The sequence below is a fragment of the Garra rufa genome, chromosome 19 (assembly GCF_049309525.1).
Source record: "Garra rufa chromosome 19, GarRuf1.0, whole genome shotgun sequence".
Classification (NCBI taxonomy): Eukaryota; Metazoa; Chordata; class Actinopteri; order Cypriniformes; family Cyprinidae; genus Garra; species Garra rufa.
In genome coordinates, this window is record NC_133379.1 from 7,454,995 (window position 1) to 7,472,175 (window position 17,181).

At 40.9% G+C, this 17,181-nt stretch overlaps 1 protein-coding gene across 1 annotated transcript in view; it reads right to left on the minus strand.

Annotated features, from left to right (window-relative positions):
• chm (CHM Rab escort protein) overlaps window positions 1-17,181 on the minus strand; it is an 84,291-nt gene that overhangs the window by 28,945 nt on the left and 38,165 nt on the right. The window contains exon 9 of the mRNA XM_073824594.1: window positions 7,901-7,978. Within this exon, the coding sequence (XP_073680695.1) occupies window positions 7,901-7,978 (78 nt within the window). The remainder of the gene's footprint in view (window positions 1-7,900; window positions 7,979-17,181) is intronic.

The window sequence follows — 17,181 nt, forward strand, 5'->3', positions numbered from 1 at the left end:
AAAAACCTAATGAATTATTGATATAAATTATAGAATATCTGCAGTATATGTATGTAGTGAGATGTTTTAGTAAAGAAAATGATTTTTTTAATATATAAAATTGTTTTTTTCCTAATTACAAATATTTTATTAGGTTTTTAATTTTTGCATTAATGCAAATTTAAACCTAATGGAATTTGAACTTAATAAAAATGAATGTATTTTACAAAATATAAACATACAAATATCATAACAGTATCAAAAATGACAGATTTGATCAACTTTTTTAGCAACATGTTTTGCAATTATCAACTTTTTATCTTATTCAACTTTTCACTTTTTCGACATTTTCAACTTATTTATTATTACAATTTAAAAACCTAATGAATTATTTATATAAATTATAGAATATATGCAGTATATGTACGTAGTGAGAATTTTTAGTAAAGAAAAATTATATATAATAATAAATAAATAAATAAATAAATAAATAAATAAATATATATATATATATATATATATATATATATATATATATATATATATATATATATATATATTTAAGAATATAAACACATTTTAGGCATATAAAAGATTTTAATACAAAAATCATAACAGTATCAAAAATTATGGAATTTTTTAAACTTTGGGCAAGCAGAAAAATTCACAAAAAAAATTGCAATTTTAAAAACCTATAATTATTTCTATAAATTATAGAATATATGCAGCATGTAGTTAGAGGTTTTAGTTAAAAAGGTACATAATAATACAAAATATATTTTTTTTATATATTTATAAAAATATATATTTTTCCTACAAATAATTCATTAGGTTTTTAACTTTTGCATTAATGAAAATGTAAACCTAATGGAATTTGAACCTAAAAAATATATATATTTTACAGAATACAAACAAATATTATAACAGTATCAAAAATGACGCAATTATTTAAACTTTGGGCAAGCAGAAAAATCTTTTTCGATGAGTCCCAGCTTGGATTTTGTTTGTACCTTTTTTTTTTAGCAATATATGTTTTGCAATTACCTGCAGTGTTCTCTCAGTACTCTGAGTAAGGGGTTTTACATACAAGCACATAAGTTTTTTCTGTCGGTGTGCATAAAATGCTGAAATAGTGCTAATGATTCCGTTTCACTTGCAACCAAGGCCGGCATTGGCTTTGTAGATCATCATAAGCCTTCATAAATCGCCTTCATAAACCACGTCAGTGGCCTCTGAACCAATCAGCGTGATAACCTTGCACCCAACGATGCATGCGTTCAAACTCATTTGAATTTTATATACTTCTCTGCAAATGTGGTTTTGTGTAGGCTAAACAGATCATATGCTGAATGACACCATGACAGAAATTACAAGCAAGAAGCGTATTTGTCTTGGTAAATACTGCATAAAATAGTACGCCATTGTTTTAAATCACTGAAAGAATCGGTGTACATATTAATACATACAAAAAAGAAAATTTACTAAAGATAATTAATAGAAATACACGTTTTTTACACATTTTGCAGGCTTCAAATGTAAACAACATTTTTACATTTTAGTATTGCTTGCTAATGCAATCACAAGTAGTTTTTTCAATATTTTTTGCATTAAACATCCAACTTGGATAGTCCCAAAAACGGTATTTTATCACCAGGCAGAAGAAAAACCCACAAGTGACAGAAGAAATCATCACAGGCCACTCAAACAGTCAAGTTTTGTTGACGTGTGAAACGAATTCGGACACGTGATTGAGTTGCCTGTCGAGGCGGTAACAAACCGGACAGCGCTGGCCCGTCCTCCGCATGGAGTGGCAGGTGGGATTTGAGGGTCTGTAATCCTCTGCTGCATTATTAATCTGGCTCTACCCTTTTCAGCTTTATGTCTGTAATAAGAGCAGACATAGGGCGGTAATTTATGATGCCAGGGAAATTAAAATCATTGTTCAGCCTGCCAGACACCTTGCCAGCTTTTTTTCTTCACCTTCATGAAACTTTTTCCATCGATGATGTATGGCGCTAACCTCCAGCGCAGGGCTGACTCCACACGGGGCGCTACTGGTGGAGGGCACGGACGGACCGCGCTACACTCTAGACGATGCTTTATAGACTGATCTCAGGGTCTGACGGACACCTTGGTTTGGAGTTCTGCCAGTGCCCACCCCAGATCCTCAACCAGCCCAGTCCAATATGGATGAAAGAATTTGCCTTGAAACTTCTAAGTGCTCCAGTTATATTGGAGTTCTTATATTTCATGCCACTGGTGGCGATCAAGAAGAATGTATAGTAAATTATCAATTAAGGTCATCTTGGTTGTTTTTTTGATATGCTACGTTAAGTTTTGAGAAACAGGACTGCTGAAGAAGAGCTGACTGTAGAGGATGGCTGATGGCATTCAGGGACAGTTGTCACATATAAAAACTGACCTCTGTCAAACGACCTACTAAAGAGTGAAGTATGTTGGGAGAACAAATTCTTAAAGGGGTCATCGGATGCCCAAGTTGATATGATTCTTTAGGGTCCTAATGAGAAGTCTATAACATACTTTGGTTAAAACTTCTCGATGGTAGTGTAAAAAACACTCTTTTTACTATTTTAGAGCAAGCTATTCTGTTGCATGTTCCTTTAAATGCTAATGAGCTCTGCTCGCTCCGCCCCTCTCTGCCGTTGGATGATAAGCCGTAATGTTTACTTTAGCTGCATTTAGCCACATTTAGAAACTTGCTAACAAGCACATAATTAAGAAAGGCCATTTGCAAAGATGCATAAAAAACCCTTATACTCACTTCTGCTGTGGGTGAAGCTGCATCACAAATGATTTGCACAAACATAGAGGCATATGTAGATTGGCGCTTTCCTTTTAAAAACGAAAGTAACGTTAATCCTGTGCGTCTTCAGCGCCTCAGATGTCGGGAGTAAATGTTGACTGCTATGTTCATTATTACATCCAACAACAGAACACTTCAATCGCTCAATCTGAGACATTCTTGTCTTCCCCTGTCAAATGCTGAAACATTAATTCATGCGTTCATGACCTCAAGGGTAGATTATTGTAATGCTTTATTGGGTGGTTGCTCTGCACGCTTAATAAACAAACTCCAGCTGGTCCAAAATGCAGCAGCTAGAGTCCTTACTAGAACTAGAAAGTATGACCATATTAGCCCGGTTCTGTCAGCACTGCATTGGCTCCCTATAAAACATTGTATAGATTTTAAAATCTTGCTAATTACTTATAAAGCCCTCAATGGTTTAACTCCTCAGTACTTGAGCGAGCTCCTATCGCATTATAGTCCCTCATGTCCGCTGCGTTCTCAAAATTCTGGCAATTTGATAATACCTAGAATATCAAAATCAACTGCGGGCGGCAGATCATTTTCTTATCTAGCGCCTAAACTCTGGAACAATCTACCTAACACTGTTCAGGAGGCAGACACAATCTGTCAGTTTAAATCTAGAATAAAAACATCTCTTTAACCTGGTTTACACATACAAACATTAACACATTCCTATAATTCAAATCCGTTAAAGAATTGTTAGGCTGCATTAATTAGGTCAACCGGAACCGAAAACACCTCCCATAATATCTGATGCACTCGTTGCATCGTAAAAAGAATGGCATCTACGCTAATATTAGTCTGTTTCATTCTTATTCCGAGGTCACCGTAGCCACCAGACCCAGCCTGTTTCCTGATCAGATGATCACTGCAGTCCCCCAGATCCAGTCCGTACCCATCTTAGATCATGGATCACCACCTGGAGATGACGTCAATAGCTGTGGATGTCAACCAGATGAGCTCCAGAGACGGATCATCACTAAAGACCTCACCAACCTAGCCGCCATCGGTGCTACACCACAGGATCCTGACGAGTTCTCTAAATCAGACATTGTTACAAACTGCTGGTTTCGTCTGGCCAGAGGAGAACTGGTCCCCCGACTGAGCCTGGTTTCTCCCAAGGTTTTTTTCTCCATTTCTGTCACCTGTGGAGTTTTGGTTCCTTGCCGCTGTCACCTCTGGCTTGCTTACTTGGGGACACTTTCCAGCGATATCGAATACTATTTGAACTGAACTGGATGATGATATCACTGAATTCATTGATGAACTGCCTTTAACTGAAAATTTATTATTTACAATAATGCGTTACTTACACACTATTGTGCTGTTTAAATACTGTGCAGTTGCTTTGACACAATCTGTATTGTTAAAAGCACTATATAAATAAAGGTGACTTGACTTAACTTGACTTGACCTGAGTCGACACAATGGCGATCAGAGTTGGACTATTTCAGCTCGGTGAGGGCGGGTCTAAGGTAAGACGCTCATGTCAATCAACTATTGTGGGAGCGGCCTCTGTCTGTGTGTCGTCATGTCGTTTAATGTCGTTCTTTCTGGTCCTGTAATCTGAGTGCGATATTAAAGCGATATCAGAGCTTCTCCAACCCCTTCACCGCTTGTATCATGTATCACTCCACTTGCCGTATTTCTCACAGTGATTGTCATTTTTGTGTCACAGAATGTAGTTGTAAGACATTTTTAGGCTAGAATATACTCGTTTAGAGTTCAAATATGCAGTTTGTTAATAAAGGCAACATCTATTTGAAAATCTGCATTGAGAGCTCCAGAGCGTAAGCAGCTGTTCAGCGTTCATTATCCCGCCAAGAGCAGACTTTCTTTGGATCTTCTGGAATTTACAGCCGGCTCTGATGTCTCTATAGTGGTAAACATGAGATATAATTAATTTTGTGTAAATCTTTGGTCTCATTTAACTATTATTTGTTCTAGAGCAAATAGTTTTGGCGAAATCTCATCATGTTTATGTAAATTCAATGCTGAGCGCTGCCTGTGTACATGTGACTGAATCGCCTTGCAACTTTTATGATGACTGTTGTTGTTGTTTAGTAAATATTATTATTCAATAAATAATATTTTATGTAAACAATACAAGTATTTATTAATAGTGTTTAGTATTGAGAAAGTGTGCGTGTGTTCGTGATGGTAATTTTAGTCACATTGTTCCACCATTAGATGGTGACAAGAGACTTTTTACGAGTCAGCAGTAAAAAAAAAAAAGAAAAATAAACGCCATTTTAAATGGAAGTTATTTTTACTTTCAACAACAGCTTGATGCATGTTAACAAATGCACTGAGCAGCACTGTCATCAGAAATTACCCTTAACAGTTGGAGGATATTTACATTACGAAAAAGATAACGCTTTCCTCAGCAGACATTCAAACTAATGGTTTATTGTGAATATAAGATTGAGCTTTATTATATGAGCTGTATTAGATGCAGGTAATCACTCATTCAGTCACTCTCTCTCATAATACTTTACTACACATAATTAACATAAAAAAGTTATTTAAGTAATACAATAAGCTTTTAATGAAGCACGTTTTGGATTTAGTAACAGAGGTTTGGGCTCAGCTGTTAAACTGTCAACTTTAGATTTGAATCCATGGCAGAATGAAGTAGTTCTGCACAAACGAGAGCTTTTAAAGGCACTCTGTTGTTATTTTGCTTAGTTACACACTTGTGGCATCAAATTGTTGTATTAATGCAATAAATGCTGTTTATCAGAATAGCCGTGCTGATATTGGTCATTTATACCAACAGTTCTTTCTTGTTCTCTGGTTGGCTGAAAGCCTTTTCCAGCAGTGCAATATTCTAGTCATAACAGAACTCAAACAATTCACTGTTTTATTACACCATTTGCAGTATTTCTCACAGCGAGTGTAATGGTAGATACCAAAATCCACTGTAATTTTCTAAATAATACTGTTTATGTCTTATGGAAAGAGTTTTTTAGGTGGGAATATACTTGTTTAGACTTCAAATATGCAGTTTGTTAATAAAGATAACGTCTATTTGAAAATTTGCTTCAACGTTTTTGTAGATGTGAGCTCGGTGTGATATTGCTCATATGTCAACTACCTGACTTTCTAAAGTTGAGATGTAGGTATCTAGTCATAGAAGGATTGCCACATGGAATACGTTTTTGTTGTTGTTTCAATACCTCTTGAAATGTCATTTATTTCTCAAAAAATTGGTCGGTTTATGAATGAGTACCAATACAAATTTTTTGATTATATTTGATTCTGATTTACAAGCTTTTGTTCTGATTCAGTTCAGTTTTCTGTTTGATTTGATTCATTTTGATTCTGTTTGGTCATTTTCATTCAATTCTGAATCATTCAGGCATATTTTAGTCATAATGTTAAAATATGAAACAAATCCTCTTTTTACTGCTGTAAATCATACAGCGAATCTTCTAACTAGAAACATTACCAAAAAATACTAGTGCTGTCAATAGATAAAAAAAATGTACTAATTGCAGATTTTTTTCTGAAATTAATTGTGATTAATCACATTCATAAATGACATATTAATCGCATTTTTATATTCCAATAATTTCACACACAATCTTCAAATTAATAATAGAAACAACATAAAGATGGTATATTTCTTAATATTTGTTAAATGTTTTTTATGACTGAAGTTGAGTATCACTGATACCAATATTACTGAGGAAATTATTTTTTCCTAATATTTAATCATTGACTATAGCCATAGCCAATATACAGAAATTGAATAAAGTTATCAAACACTAAATACTAAATTAAATATAGATGAATCCTTAAAGTTATTGATTTCCTGGTTGTTCTTTAATTAATATACATCACAGCAGCTGGGTTATTAGGTTATTGGGCTGCTATTACTTTAAGAGCTGCCGCTGCTGAACGTGACAAGGATCATAACAACGCTAAAATTATTTATTATATATAAATAATTGATATATTTTTAATAATAATTGATATAATTTATATATTATATATAATAAAATTATACATTGTCATTTGTTTGGGCTACACTGGTTGCACTTTTTTCGATTCACTAAAGGAACAGGTTCATGAGATTAATTTGTTCATGACTCCAACTACTCTGTTTACTCTCTCTGTTATAACTCAACAGATTTCCACATATGCCATTAAAATTCAATTTGGACTCAGGGAAAATATGACGTATTTTCCCATGCAAGAAACAGTAACAGATGTGCTGCTGAGCATAAGAATGTTTTTGTAAATTTAAGAGTTGATACTGAGATTGCAATTAATCAGAGAAGCAATATTTTACCCAGATATAATTGAGTTGATATGCCCGATTACTAGCTTACAAGCAATTTATGATTTTCTGATAAACGACAGGAAAATACATCTAATTTGAGCGTTGCTGAGTGTTGCTACACTAGTAAGCTAATGCTATCACATGTGTAAGTGTCCATGCGCTACATCCAGAGGAATCCAAGCCCCCTGGGTCATCCACCAGCCAGATGAAAGAGACTCAATATATTGCCAAAGAGAAGGCCAAAGAATGAGAGAGGAATAAAGAAAGAGGGGAAAAAACCCGATCTAACCTAGTTTATGACAACAATCCACCTTTGAAACTCATTAAAGGCCTTTCTGGTGGGGCCTGACGCACATTATCAGCACAGATTAATCAAGGGAGACGGGAGATGAACTCTCATTTTTTAAGAGGCAGCAACAGAGGGCTTTTTTGTCTTCAGATGAAAATCAATTAGTGGAGGTAAGGCCACGAGGAAAAAGCGGCATCACTCATCGCCGGCCCAAGTGGCAGAGTCTGTGATTTGTCTTCCGAGCTCGGCTGCTTAAGGGGGGCTGGTACCGCTGTCTCCCTGAAAATTAATTTCATATCTATATTCCGAATATCCCCCCCATTCACTCGTGTGCGCCATCTCTTGGCCTTGTTTTTGAGTACCCCGTACACAAACGAGCTCTGATCAGCCTTGGGATGCTGAAGTGGTGTGAATCAACTAGAGGAGGAAGTAAATCTGCTTACCTAATTGAATTTAGTTTTTTGTTGTTGTTGTTGTTAATATGTAAGAACTGAATTAGTGGTGAGCTACTTACTTGTTTGACGCCTTGTCCACAACCAGGCACTGCACTGAGTGTCGCAGGCAATAAATTCCTCCAAATACGGCACACATTCTGCAGGGAGACATAAAAAAAAGTAACACCTTACATACACTTGAATTTATCTGAATGGACTCGCTAAACAGCTGTAATTGCAGCTGATGGCATGACATTAAGAGGGCTGATAACACCTTGTCCACACGAAAAGGACAAAATCCAATTCATTTGACAAGGCAAAAATGTCACCAAGATCTTAAAATGTGTTAACTTCACAAGTAAAGCTTTTTGTCATATCGTCTTGCGATTTTGGGGTGATAAAGTATTGCAGCTTAATTCAATTATAAACAAAGACAAAGTGATTCAAATATTCTTAAAAAGCTTTAGACCGACAACAAGATGAATGGACAGACCTACAGACAGACAGAAGTTGTGATGAAGCAGCCAACATACTGTGTGATTGCACATTGTTGAATTATTAATAATGACAAGACTATCACTTTACTAATAAAAGTAACTGTTCATACATTGGTGTTATTTAACATACTGCCATTTCTGGATTTTTAAAGTATTGCATACTCATGAGTTATTTCAGAAAAATATATTTAATAAAATCTATAAACAAACAAATAAAAATGATTATTTACTTATTTGAACAATTAAGACTGATTATTAAAAAAACAGGCTATTAAACCAATGGGTGCATTTATTTGATTAAAAATCAACCCTAACCCTAACCCTAACCGTAAAAATGTTGTGAAATACTACAGTGAGCGAAAAAATTATTTGACCCCCTGCTGATTTTGTATTTTTGTCCACTGACAACAAAATGATCTATAATTTTAATGGTAAGTTTATTTGAACAGTGAGAGACAGAATAACAAACAAAACGCATTTTAAAAAAGCTATAAACTGACTTGCAATTTTAATGAGTGAAGTAAGTATTTGATCGCCTATCAATCAGCAAGATTTATTTTATACAGGTAACAAACTGAGATTAGGAGCATTCTCTTAAAGGGAGTGCTCCTAATCTCAGTTTGTTACTTGTATAAAACACACCTGTTCACAGAAGCAATCAATCAGATTCCAAACTCTCCACCATGACCAAGACCAAAGAGCTGTCCAAGGATGTCAGGGACAAGATTGTAGATCTACACAAGGCTGGAATGGGTTACAAGAGCATCGCCAAGCAGCTTGGTGAGAAGGTGACAACAGTTGGTGAGATCATTTGCAAATGGAAGAAACACAAAATAACTGTCAGTCTCCCTCGGTTTGGGGCTCCATTCAAGATCTCACTAAGTGGAGTTTCAATGATCATGAGGACGGTGAGGAATCAGCCCAGAACTACACAGGAGGATCTTGTCAATGATCTCAAGGCAGCTAGATCCATAGTCACCAAGAAAACAATTGGTAACACACTACGCCGTGAAGGACTGAAATCCTGCGGTGCCTGCAAGGTCCCCCTGCTCAAGAAAGCACAAGTAAAGGCCCGTCTGAAGTTTGCCAATGAACATCTGAATGATTCAGAGAAGAACTGGGTGAAAGTGTTGTGGTCAGATAAGACCAAAATCGAGCTCTTTGGCATCAACTCAACTTTCCATATTTGGAGGAGGAGGAATGCTGCCTATGACCCCAAAAACACCATCCCCACTGTCAAACATGGAGGTGGAAACATTATGCTTTGGAGGTGTTTTTCTGCTAACAGAACAACTTCACCACATCAAATGGACGATGGACAAGGCCAGGGGATTAAAGCCACCCAAGGCATAAAAAATAGGTTGTGGATAGGTATGACCCAAAACACACGGCCAAGGCAACAAAGGAGTGGATCAAGAAGAAGCACATTAAGGTCCTGGAGTGGCCTAGCCAATCTACAGACCTTAATCCCATAGAAAATCTGCGGAGGGAGCTGAAGGTTCAAGTTGCCAAACGTCAGCCTCAAAACCTTATTGACTTGGAGAGGATCTGCAAAGAGGAGTGGGACAAAAATTCTTCCTGAGATGTGTGCAAACCTGGTAGCCAACTACAAGAAACGTCTGACCCGACCTGTGATTGTCAACAAGGGATTTGCTAAGTCATGTTTTGCGAAGGGGTCAAATACTTATTTTACTCATTAAAATGCAAATCAATTTATAATGTTTTTGAAAGGTGTTTTTCTGGATTTTTTTTTTGCTGTTATTCTGTCTCTTACTGTTCAAATAAATCTACCATTAAAATTATAGACTGATCATTTCTTTCAGCAGCGAATCATAATTATTTTTCCTCACTGTATACACATACAAATATGTATCAGTGGCATGCAGTGGTGGTCTGAAATAAGGAGGCCTTAAGTTTTTATTAGTTAAATAAACGTTGATCTATATTGCATTTTTTCTAACAATTATATGTTTTATGTATGAACTAATGGTCAGGTGTTCTTTTTCTTAATAAACATATTTTTGAACCATCAGTTATCAAAGTTTGATAAATATTGGTCCTTGATTGCTCACTAAAAAAACACAGATCATGTTTTTTTTTACCTGACTTGACAATGTGTTGATAAATGTGTGTGAACTGTTTATATACTTTTTTAATTAGTCTTCACATTAACACCATTGAGACTGATTCACGATGTGGAACGCACACAAACACGAGAGATGTGATTTACCATATAAACCAATCATAACCATTCATTTCCAATTATACCGCGATAGAGGCATTGCCTCCTCTTACGTGACTTTCCCCCATTCAATCTCAATTACCCCCCACCAAATTGCTTTAGGGGCTCTGTTAAAACTCATTGGGCTCAGGTGAGGCGAGAGAGGCGCAGACTCCCTCTGTAACTTTACCTGTAATTTATATGCTTTTTTTATGTCATATTTTGTAATATTTGCATGGTTCTCTTACGAGAGGTCTCTCGTACTGCGTAAGTATCTTACGCTAGGGGAAAATCCTTTTCCGCGAGATATTGAAGCCAAAAATTATCCTTAATTTTGTAATAATGCAAAACGCGTTGCAGCAGGATACAGACATAGGCGAGACAGCTCGCGCGCCTATTGGCTGTTCTGCGGCAACTGCAGCAACCTATCGAGCGAGGCCTAGCGTGGCGTCAGACCCAATGAGAACGCTTCGCACCCACTGCGTCATGTCCCGCCACTATGGGCGTGGTCTAGGCCTATAAATATCGCTCGCAGGCAGCTATTATCTGATTTTTCATCCTTCAAGCGAAGCAAACGCATCGCTGGAGCTGGAGAAGAAGCCGCGCCGTCGACAGAGAGCATCTCAGCGGGACGAGTCACGAAGCTGCTGGCTGCGCCGCCTTCTTTGCCTTCCTGATGCGCTTTCCGGCGCCTGTATCCTTATTAACCCCCTGGGGCCGACGGTCACGCCGGCGTGACCAACCTACTTTTTTTAAGATCAGCGCAAAAGACACTAAAAATGCTCTGTCGGTTTAAGTCATACACATTAGAGATATACATCAATGGAAACTGTAAAGCGTGTACTTTTATTTGGGCACACTCAAAAGAACAGCAGAAAGTTGTGTTTTTTTATTTAGAATAAAGAAAACAAACAGGGTGATTTCTGTTTTCTCTGTCTCCGTGAACTGCTTTTAGAAAAGCGTCAATTATATCATTCAAACACGGTGAATATTTAGCACACAAACATAAAAGTGGTATCTACAGAAAGCTTGAGATTTATGCTTTTAAACAAAGTAAGTTTTATCAAAAACAAATAATCTGTGATAAATTAATCTATAAGAAACCAAGGAGATGTCTAGTCTATCCAGTTCCAACTAATTATCTCTAATGTGACCGCGCCCACTATCGCGAAATCTTTTGCCATGCAAATTAGCCATGTGCTACTAGCGTGGCAAGGACCAGATTATCTGTATGCGAGGAAACTCCCACATCACCGCAACAAAGCAACATGACTTCAAGTTCATCTTGGTTACAGTTTGTTACTGAATGAAGACATGCTGTGAGGAATAAGATTTATATGTACCTCAATCCTAAGAAGGACGCGATGCGACGCAAACCCAGCAGGAGGAGACATTTACATGAGTAAGTTTTACTTTCATTTTCCTACTAGCTTTCGCTGTTATTTACTTTGACAAAACATGTACACATTTTACTAGTTAGACTTATTCCAAACTAAAATTCCTGACTTTATCAAATGAAACATTATGAAGTACGTTTGGTTGCATTGCATCTCTTACAATGGCAGGATATTTATAATGTTCTAGAAAAACGATGTGATTATGACTGTGAGATGCATTTATGACGATATCTTTATGAATGTAGAATCATACTTTATTTATTTATTTTATTGTATAACAGTGTAAAAGTAATATGAGTGCTTACACTGAATGTGTGTTTACATCACGTTTATTAGTAATATAGTGCTAAACGATAATTATTAGTTTCTTAGATATTACATGTCCTTTTTTTTACATTAGTACAAATTCTAGAGTATAGACTGTATTCTGACAGATGATCCTGATATGATTTTTGGTTTGTTTTGTTTTTGTAGTGATCTCAAACCTGCTCAAAAGATGAATCCTGCCCTCTTTCCCTTGAGTCCCTTCAAACTGTTTTCCTCTGAGAGCACTAGAAACTTGAGATGTTCAACTACACTGATATTCTAGTGTAAAACAAGTTTTTGACTTTTTTTTTGTATTTTTTTAAGGGCACACAAAATAGCAGGTAAGATTTGTTTCATTTGTTGAACAGAATTCAGAAGAAGTTTTCAGAAATGCCACAAAGTCTGTGCACATCTGTGTGGTTAGATGAGGGAGCTCAATAATGTGTCTTTGACCTTCATTATGTATGTTTTGTTTATACAGTGATAGTAAATAAAATAAAAATAATCGAAAACTCCATTCTCTGAATCTTCTCACATTGTTTCCTATGGTCAAGTCAGACATTGATGGGGCCATTAGGGAGGGCCCTTTTGTCTTTCAGGTGTGAATTGCTAAATATTCATGGGTCATTGCCACACCTATGAATAATCCCTTTCGATCACAAAACATGTTTTATAAAATTTAAATCAATATATTGTTTTCTCTGAACGAGTGAACGAGATGATTTTCACATCATTTGGTTGAAAAAATTCTAGCCTATGACATCCAATTATCTAAAGTCTTGTAAAGAAATGTCCTGTATGTGCTTCATGGCCTTATTTCAGTGACTTCAAAACTTTAGATTTTCAATAACCACGCATAAACATAGTTTTCTCAAAAACACAAACATGCACATTAATGTTGCTTGCATATTATTGTAGCTCAATATGTGCTGATTACAATGTAATCTGACTTTAACCATTCATATGTTTTTAAGATACTGAAAAAAGCACAAATCTCAGGGCATGTCAAAACTTCTTCAGGGCCCAAAACACCTCAGGCCCCAGAGGGTTAAGCACTGTGTGTGTTGCCACTGCGACACACACTATTTTACTAAAAGAGCAAGCGTCTTTTTAAAGATGCCTTCCTGCGGCTCGTGCCGAGCCACGCTCAGCGAGGAGGATCGTCACGTCATTTGTGTTTGCTGTCTGGGAAGGGAGCACGCGGCTATCGCTCTCGCTGACGGCGGATGCCCTCACTGCGAGCCTTTGCCGATGGCGACTCTGCGGACTCGTCTGGCCTTTTTTGATGAAGCTGCTCCACCGCCTGTTGAGGTGTCGCGCTGTAAAAAGCGCCGCTCCCAGCGGCCCCCAGAACCTTCCCCCAGCCGACTGAGCTCGCCGGTTCGCCCGCCTGCTTCACCGTCCTCCTCGGCTTCCGTCCCGGATGACGCTGCTGGTGAGGCCATTCTAATGGAGGAAGAGGATTCCTGCTCTATCCTGGCGTCAGGCAGCGAGGATTGGGCGAGCTCTACGGACCTTGCCACTTCTGTCCACGCTCCTTCAGGAAAGAGAGCTTCGATTGAGTCAGAGCTCATGAGAATCCTCACCCAGGCCACGGCAAGCCTGGGCCTCGAGTGGTCTTCGCCCGAGCTGCCCGCTCGCAACAGGCTGGACGGCTGTTTCCTACCTAAGGGGGAGCGTGCTTCACACGCAAAACCAGCGCCTTTTCTTCCTGAGCTTCACGAAGAATTGACGAAGTCTTGGAACGCCCCCTACTCAGCGAGAGTGCGCTCATCTACCTCTCTGGCGTTCTCTACGGTGGACGACGCTGAGAGCAGAGGATACGTCTCTCTCCCGCCGGTCGAAGAGGCCATTGCAACGCACTTATGTCCGCCCTCCGCTGGACGGCGCGCTAAGTCAGCTCTGCCCTCTAAGGCCTGCCGCCAAACTTCGAGCCTGCTTCGCTGCTCTTTCGCCGCCGCCGGTCAAGCGGCGTCAGCGCTGCACACGATGGCCACGCTGTAAATTTACCAGGCTGAGCTCCTCAGAAAACTGGACGAGGAGGGGCCTGGCGCAATCTGTGTGCCGGATTTATGGAGCGCCACAGACCTCGCTCTCCGCGCTACTAAATCCGCGGCTCAGGCTATTGGACGCAACATGGCTTTTCTCACTGTGACTGAGAGACATCTTTGGCTCACGCTCTCGGAGATGACTGAGGCCGAGCGCACCGCGTTCCTCGATGCTCCGCTCTCTCCGGCTGGTTTATTCAGCTCCTCTGTTAAAGACTTTGTTGACAGATTCGCCGAAGTGCAGAAGGCGTCCCAGGCTATGAAGCACTTCCTTCCGAAGCGTTCCAGCTCTGCAGCAGGCCGTGCGAAACCGCCTACACAGAGCTCACAGCCTCAGCCTCCACCAGCTGCAGCCAGCTCGCAGTGCCACCATACTCATGGCGCAAGACATCGCTCCTGCTCATCCGGTCGCCGCCCCGCCGGACGCGGTCCAAGATCTAGGATCGAGCTGAAACCCGAGCCTCCGAAGTCGTCCTAGCACGTGTAAGGAAACGACGGTGTACGAGTCCCGCCGCCGCCGGACCCCCACCGAAGTTATCTGCTCGTTCAGTTCCAGTAAATGTGACTGTTCCAGTTTTTTATGCAGCCAACAAACCGGCAATGTCGCCCGTTTGCCTGCGTGCAAAAGCCGTTCTCACGGCTACCCAGATAAATCCCCAAAAGAGTGTATTTTCTGGTGTCCCAGCCACGGCCGATGGTGTTTCATGTGTAGTAAGCATGCCCACTACCCAGTGCCCATCTCTACACACAAGCACAGCCTGTCACACAGGTCCCGCGCACATAAAATCGACTCAGATTGATTGCGCTTCACATGTGTCAAAAGTGCCCACTTCCCAGTGCTCACAAACACTCCATTTTGCGAAACCGACATGCGTTGTTTAAAGTGTGTTAAATGTGCCCGTTTCCCCACAGCCACATTCACACGTAAACGACACAGTCCCTGCTGTCAGTGTGCCCCATGCCTTAAGTGTCACGAGCGCAGCGCTCATCCCACAGCACACCGAAGCCCCTCCGTTGCTAAACGAGCGGAGCGCGCTTCGCATTCAGCCCCTAGCTATTCATGCGGACGCATGGGAAAAGCTTCCAGGGGTTTCGAAATGGGTGCTGGACATTATAAGAGAAGGCTATTCGCTGCAGTTTCGCCGGCGCCCTCGCCGTTAAACGGCGCGCGTCGAAACCACAGTAAAGTCAGAAGCAGCACACCTGCTTCGAGACGGACTGGCGAAACTATTGAGAAAAGGGGCCATAGAGCCTCTATCTCAAGCTCAGAGCGAAGGCGGGCTATACAGCAGATACTTCCTGGTGCCGAAAAAAGACGGGGGTCTCAGACCCATACTAGATCTAAGGCAACTGAACAGAGTGCTTGTGAGGCGACAGTTCAGAATGATCACGACCGGACAAATCCTCGCGCAAGTTCGCCAAGGAGACTGGTTTGTGTCGGTGGATCTGAAAGACGCGTATTTTCAAATACAGATAGCGTCACGCCACAGGCGGTTTTTGAGATTTGCCTTCGAGGGCCAGGCATATCAGTACACAGTCCTGCCGTTCGGTTTATCCCTAGCACCTCGTACGTTTACGAAGTGCATGGACGCGGCGCTCGCTCCCCTCAGGATGAGGGACGTGCGAATACTGAACTATTTGGACGACTGGCTGATTCTAGCGCAATCGCGCTCAGTGCTCATAGAGCACGCGACTATTTTACTCGACCACCTCGAGACTTTGGGTCTCAGGGTCAACTTAGCGAAGAGCTCTCTGTCTCCCAGTCAGAAAATTTCTTTCCTGGGCACAGAGCTGGATTCGCTGTCCATGATAGCGCGACTATCACCACAGCGAGCGTTAGACATTCAGCGTACAGCGAGATCGTTCCGCTGCGGCGCGTCTGTCACGCTCAAGAAATTTCAGAGAATGCTGGGTCTCATGGCCTCAGCATCATCAGTCCTCCAGCTGGGCCTGCTCCACATGCGCCCACTGCAGTTTTGGCTGAAAGCGCGCGTTCCACACCAAGCGTGGGCGTCCGGCCGTTTTCGCCTCACGGTCAATCAGAAGTGCGTCACAGCCCTGAAACCGTGGAAGGCGACCGACTGGTACCAATCAGGTGTAAGCCTGGGGATTTCCTCGAGGATGAAAGTGGTGTCCACGGACGCGTCCACCTCGGGATGGGGGGCTCTGCTAGACGGCAGGCCGGCCTTTGGCCAGTGGTCAGTGCGGGAAAAACTCCTGCACATCAATTGCCTCGAAATGCTGGCAGTAGAAAACGCACTTGTACGTTTCTGTCCCCAGATAGAAGGGAACCTCGTCCTAGTCCGCTCGGACAACATGTCTGTGGTATCCTACATAAATCGCCAGGGCGGCCTCAGGTCCAGGAACCTGTACAGGTTAACGAAACGCCTCCTGGTGTGGGCTCAGTGCAATCTGCGCTCGCTGAGAGCAGCGCATGTGCCAGGGCTCCTGAACATAGGACCGGACAGACTGTCCAGGAACGATGTTCCGGCGGGCGAATGGTCCCTGCATCCGCAGAGAGTACAATTACTGTGGAAAAACTTCGGCAGAGCGGAAGTAGACCTGTTTGCGTCTCAGCACAACGCTCACTGTCCGGAATTTTTCTCCAAGAGCAGGGACGCGCTGGCTCATGTGTGGCCTCGCCGCCCCCTCTATGCGTTTCCCCCCGATTCTCTCCTGCCTCAGGTGATAGAACGGATCAGGGAAACAGGATGTCCAGTGCTGCTAGTAGCGCCGTTTTGGGAAAACCAGCCTTGGTTCCCAGCGCTGATGCAGCTGTCGAGCTCTGCTCCGTGGCCAGTACCAACGAGGAGGGACCTCCTCTCTCAGGTCCGCGGCTCGATTTGGCATCTTCATCCCGAGTTGTGGGCCCTTCATGTCTGGGCCACCAAC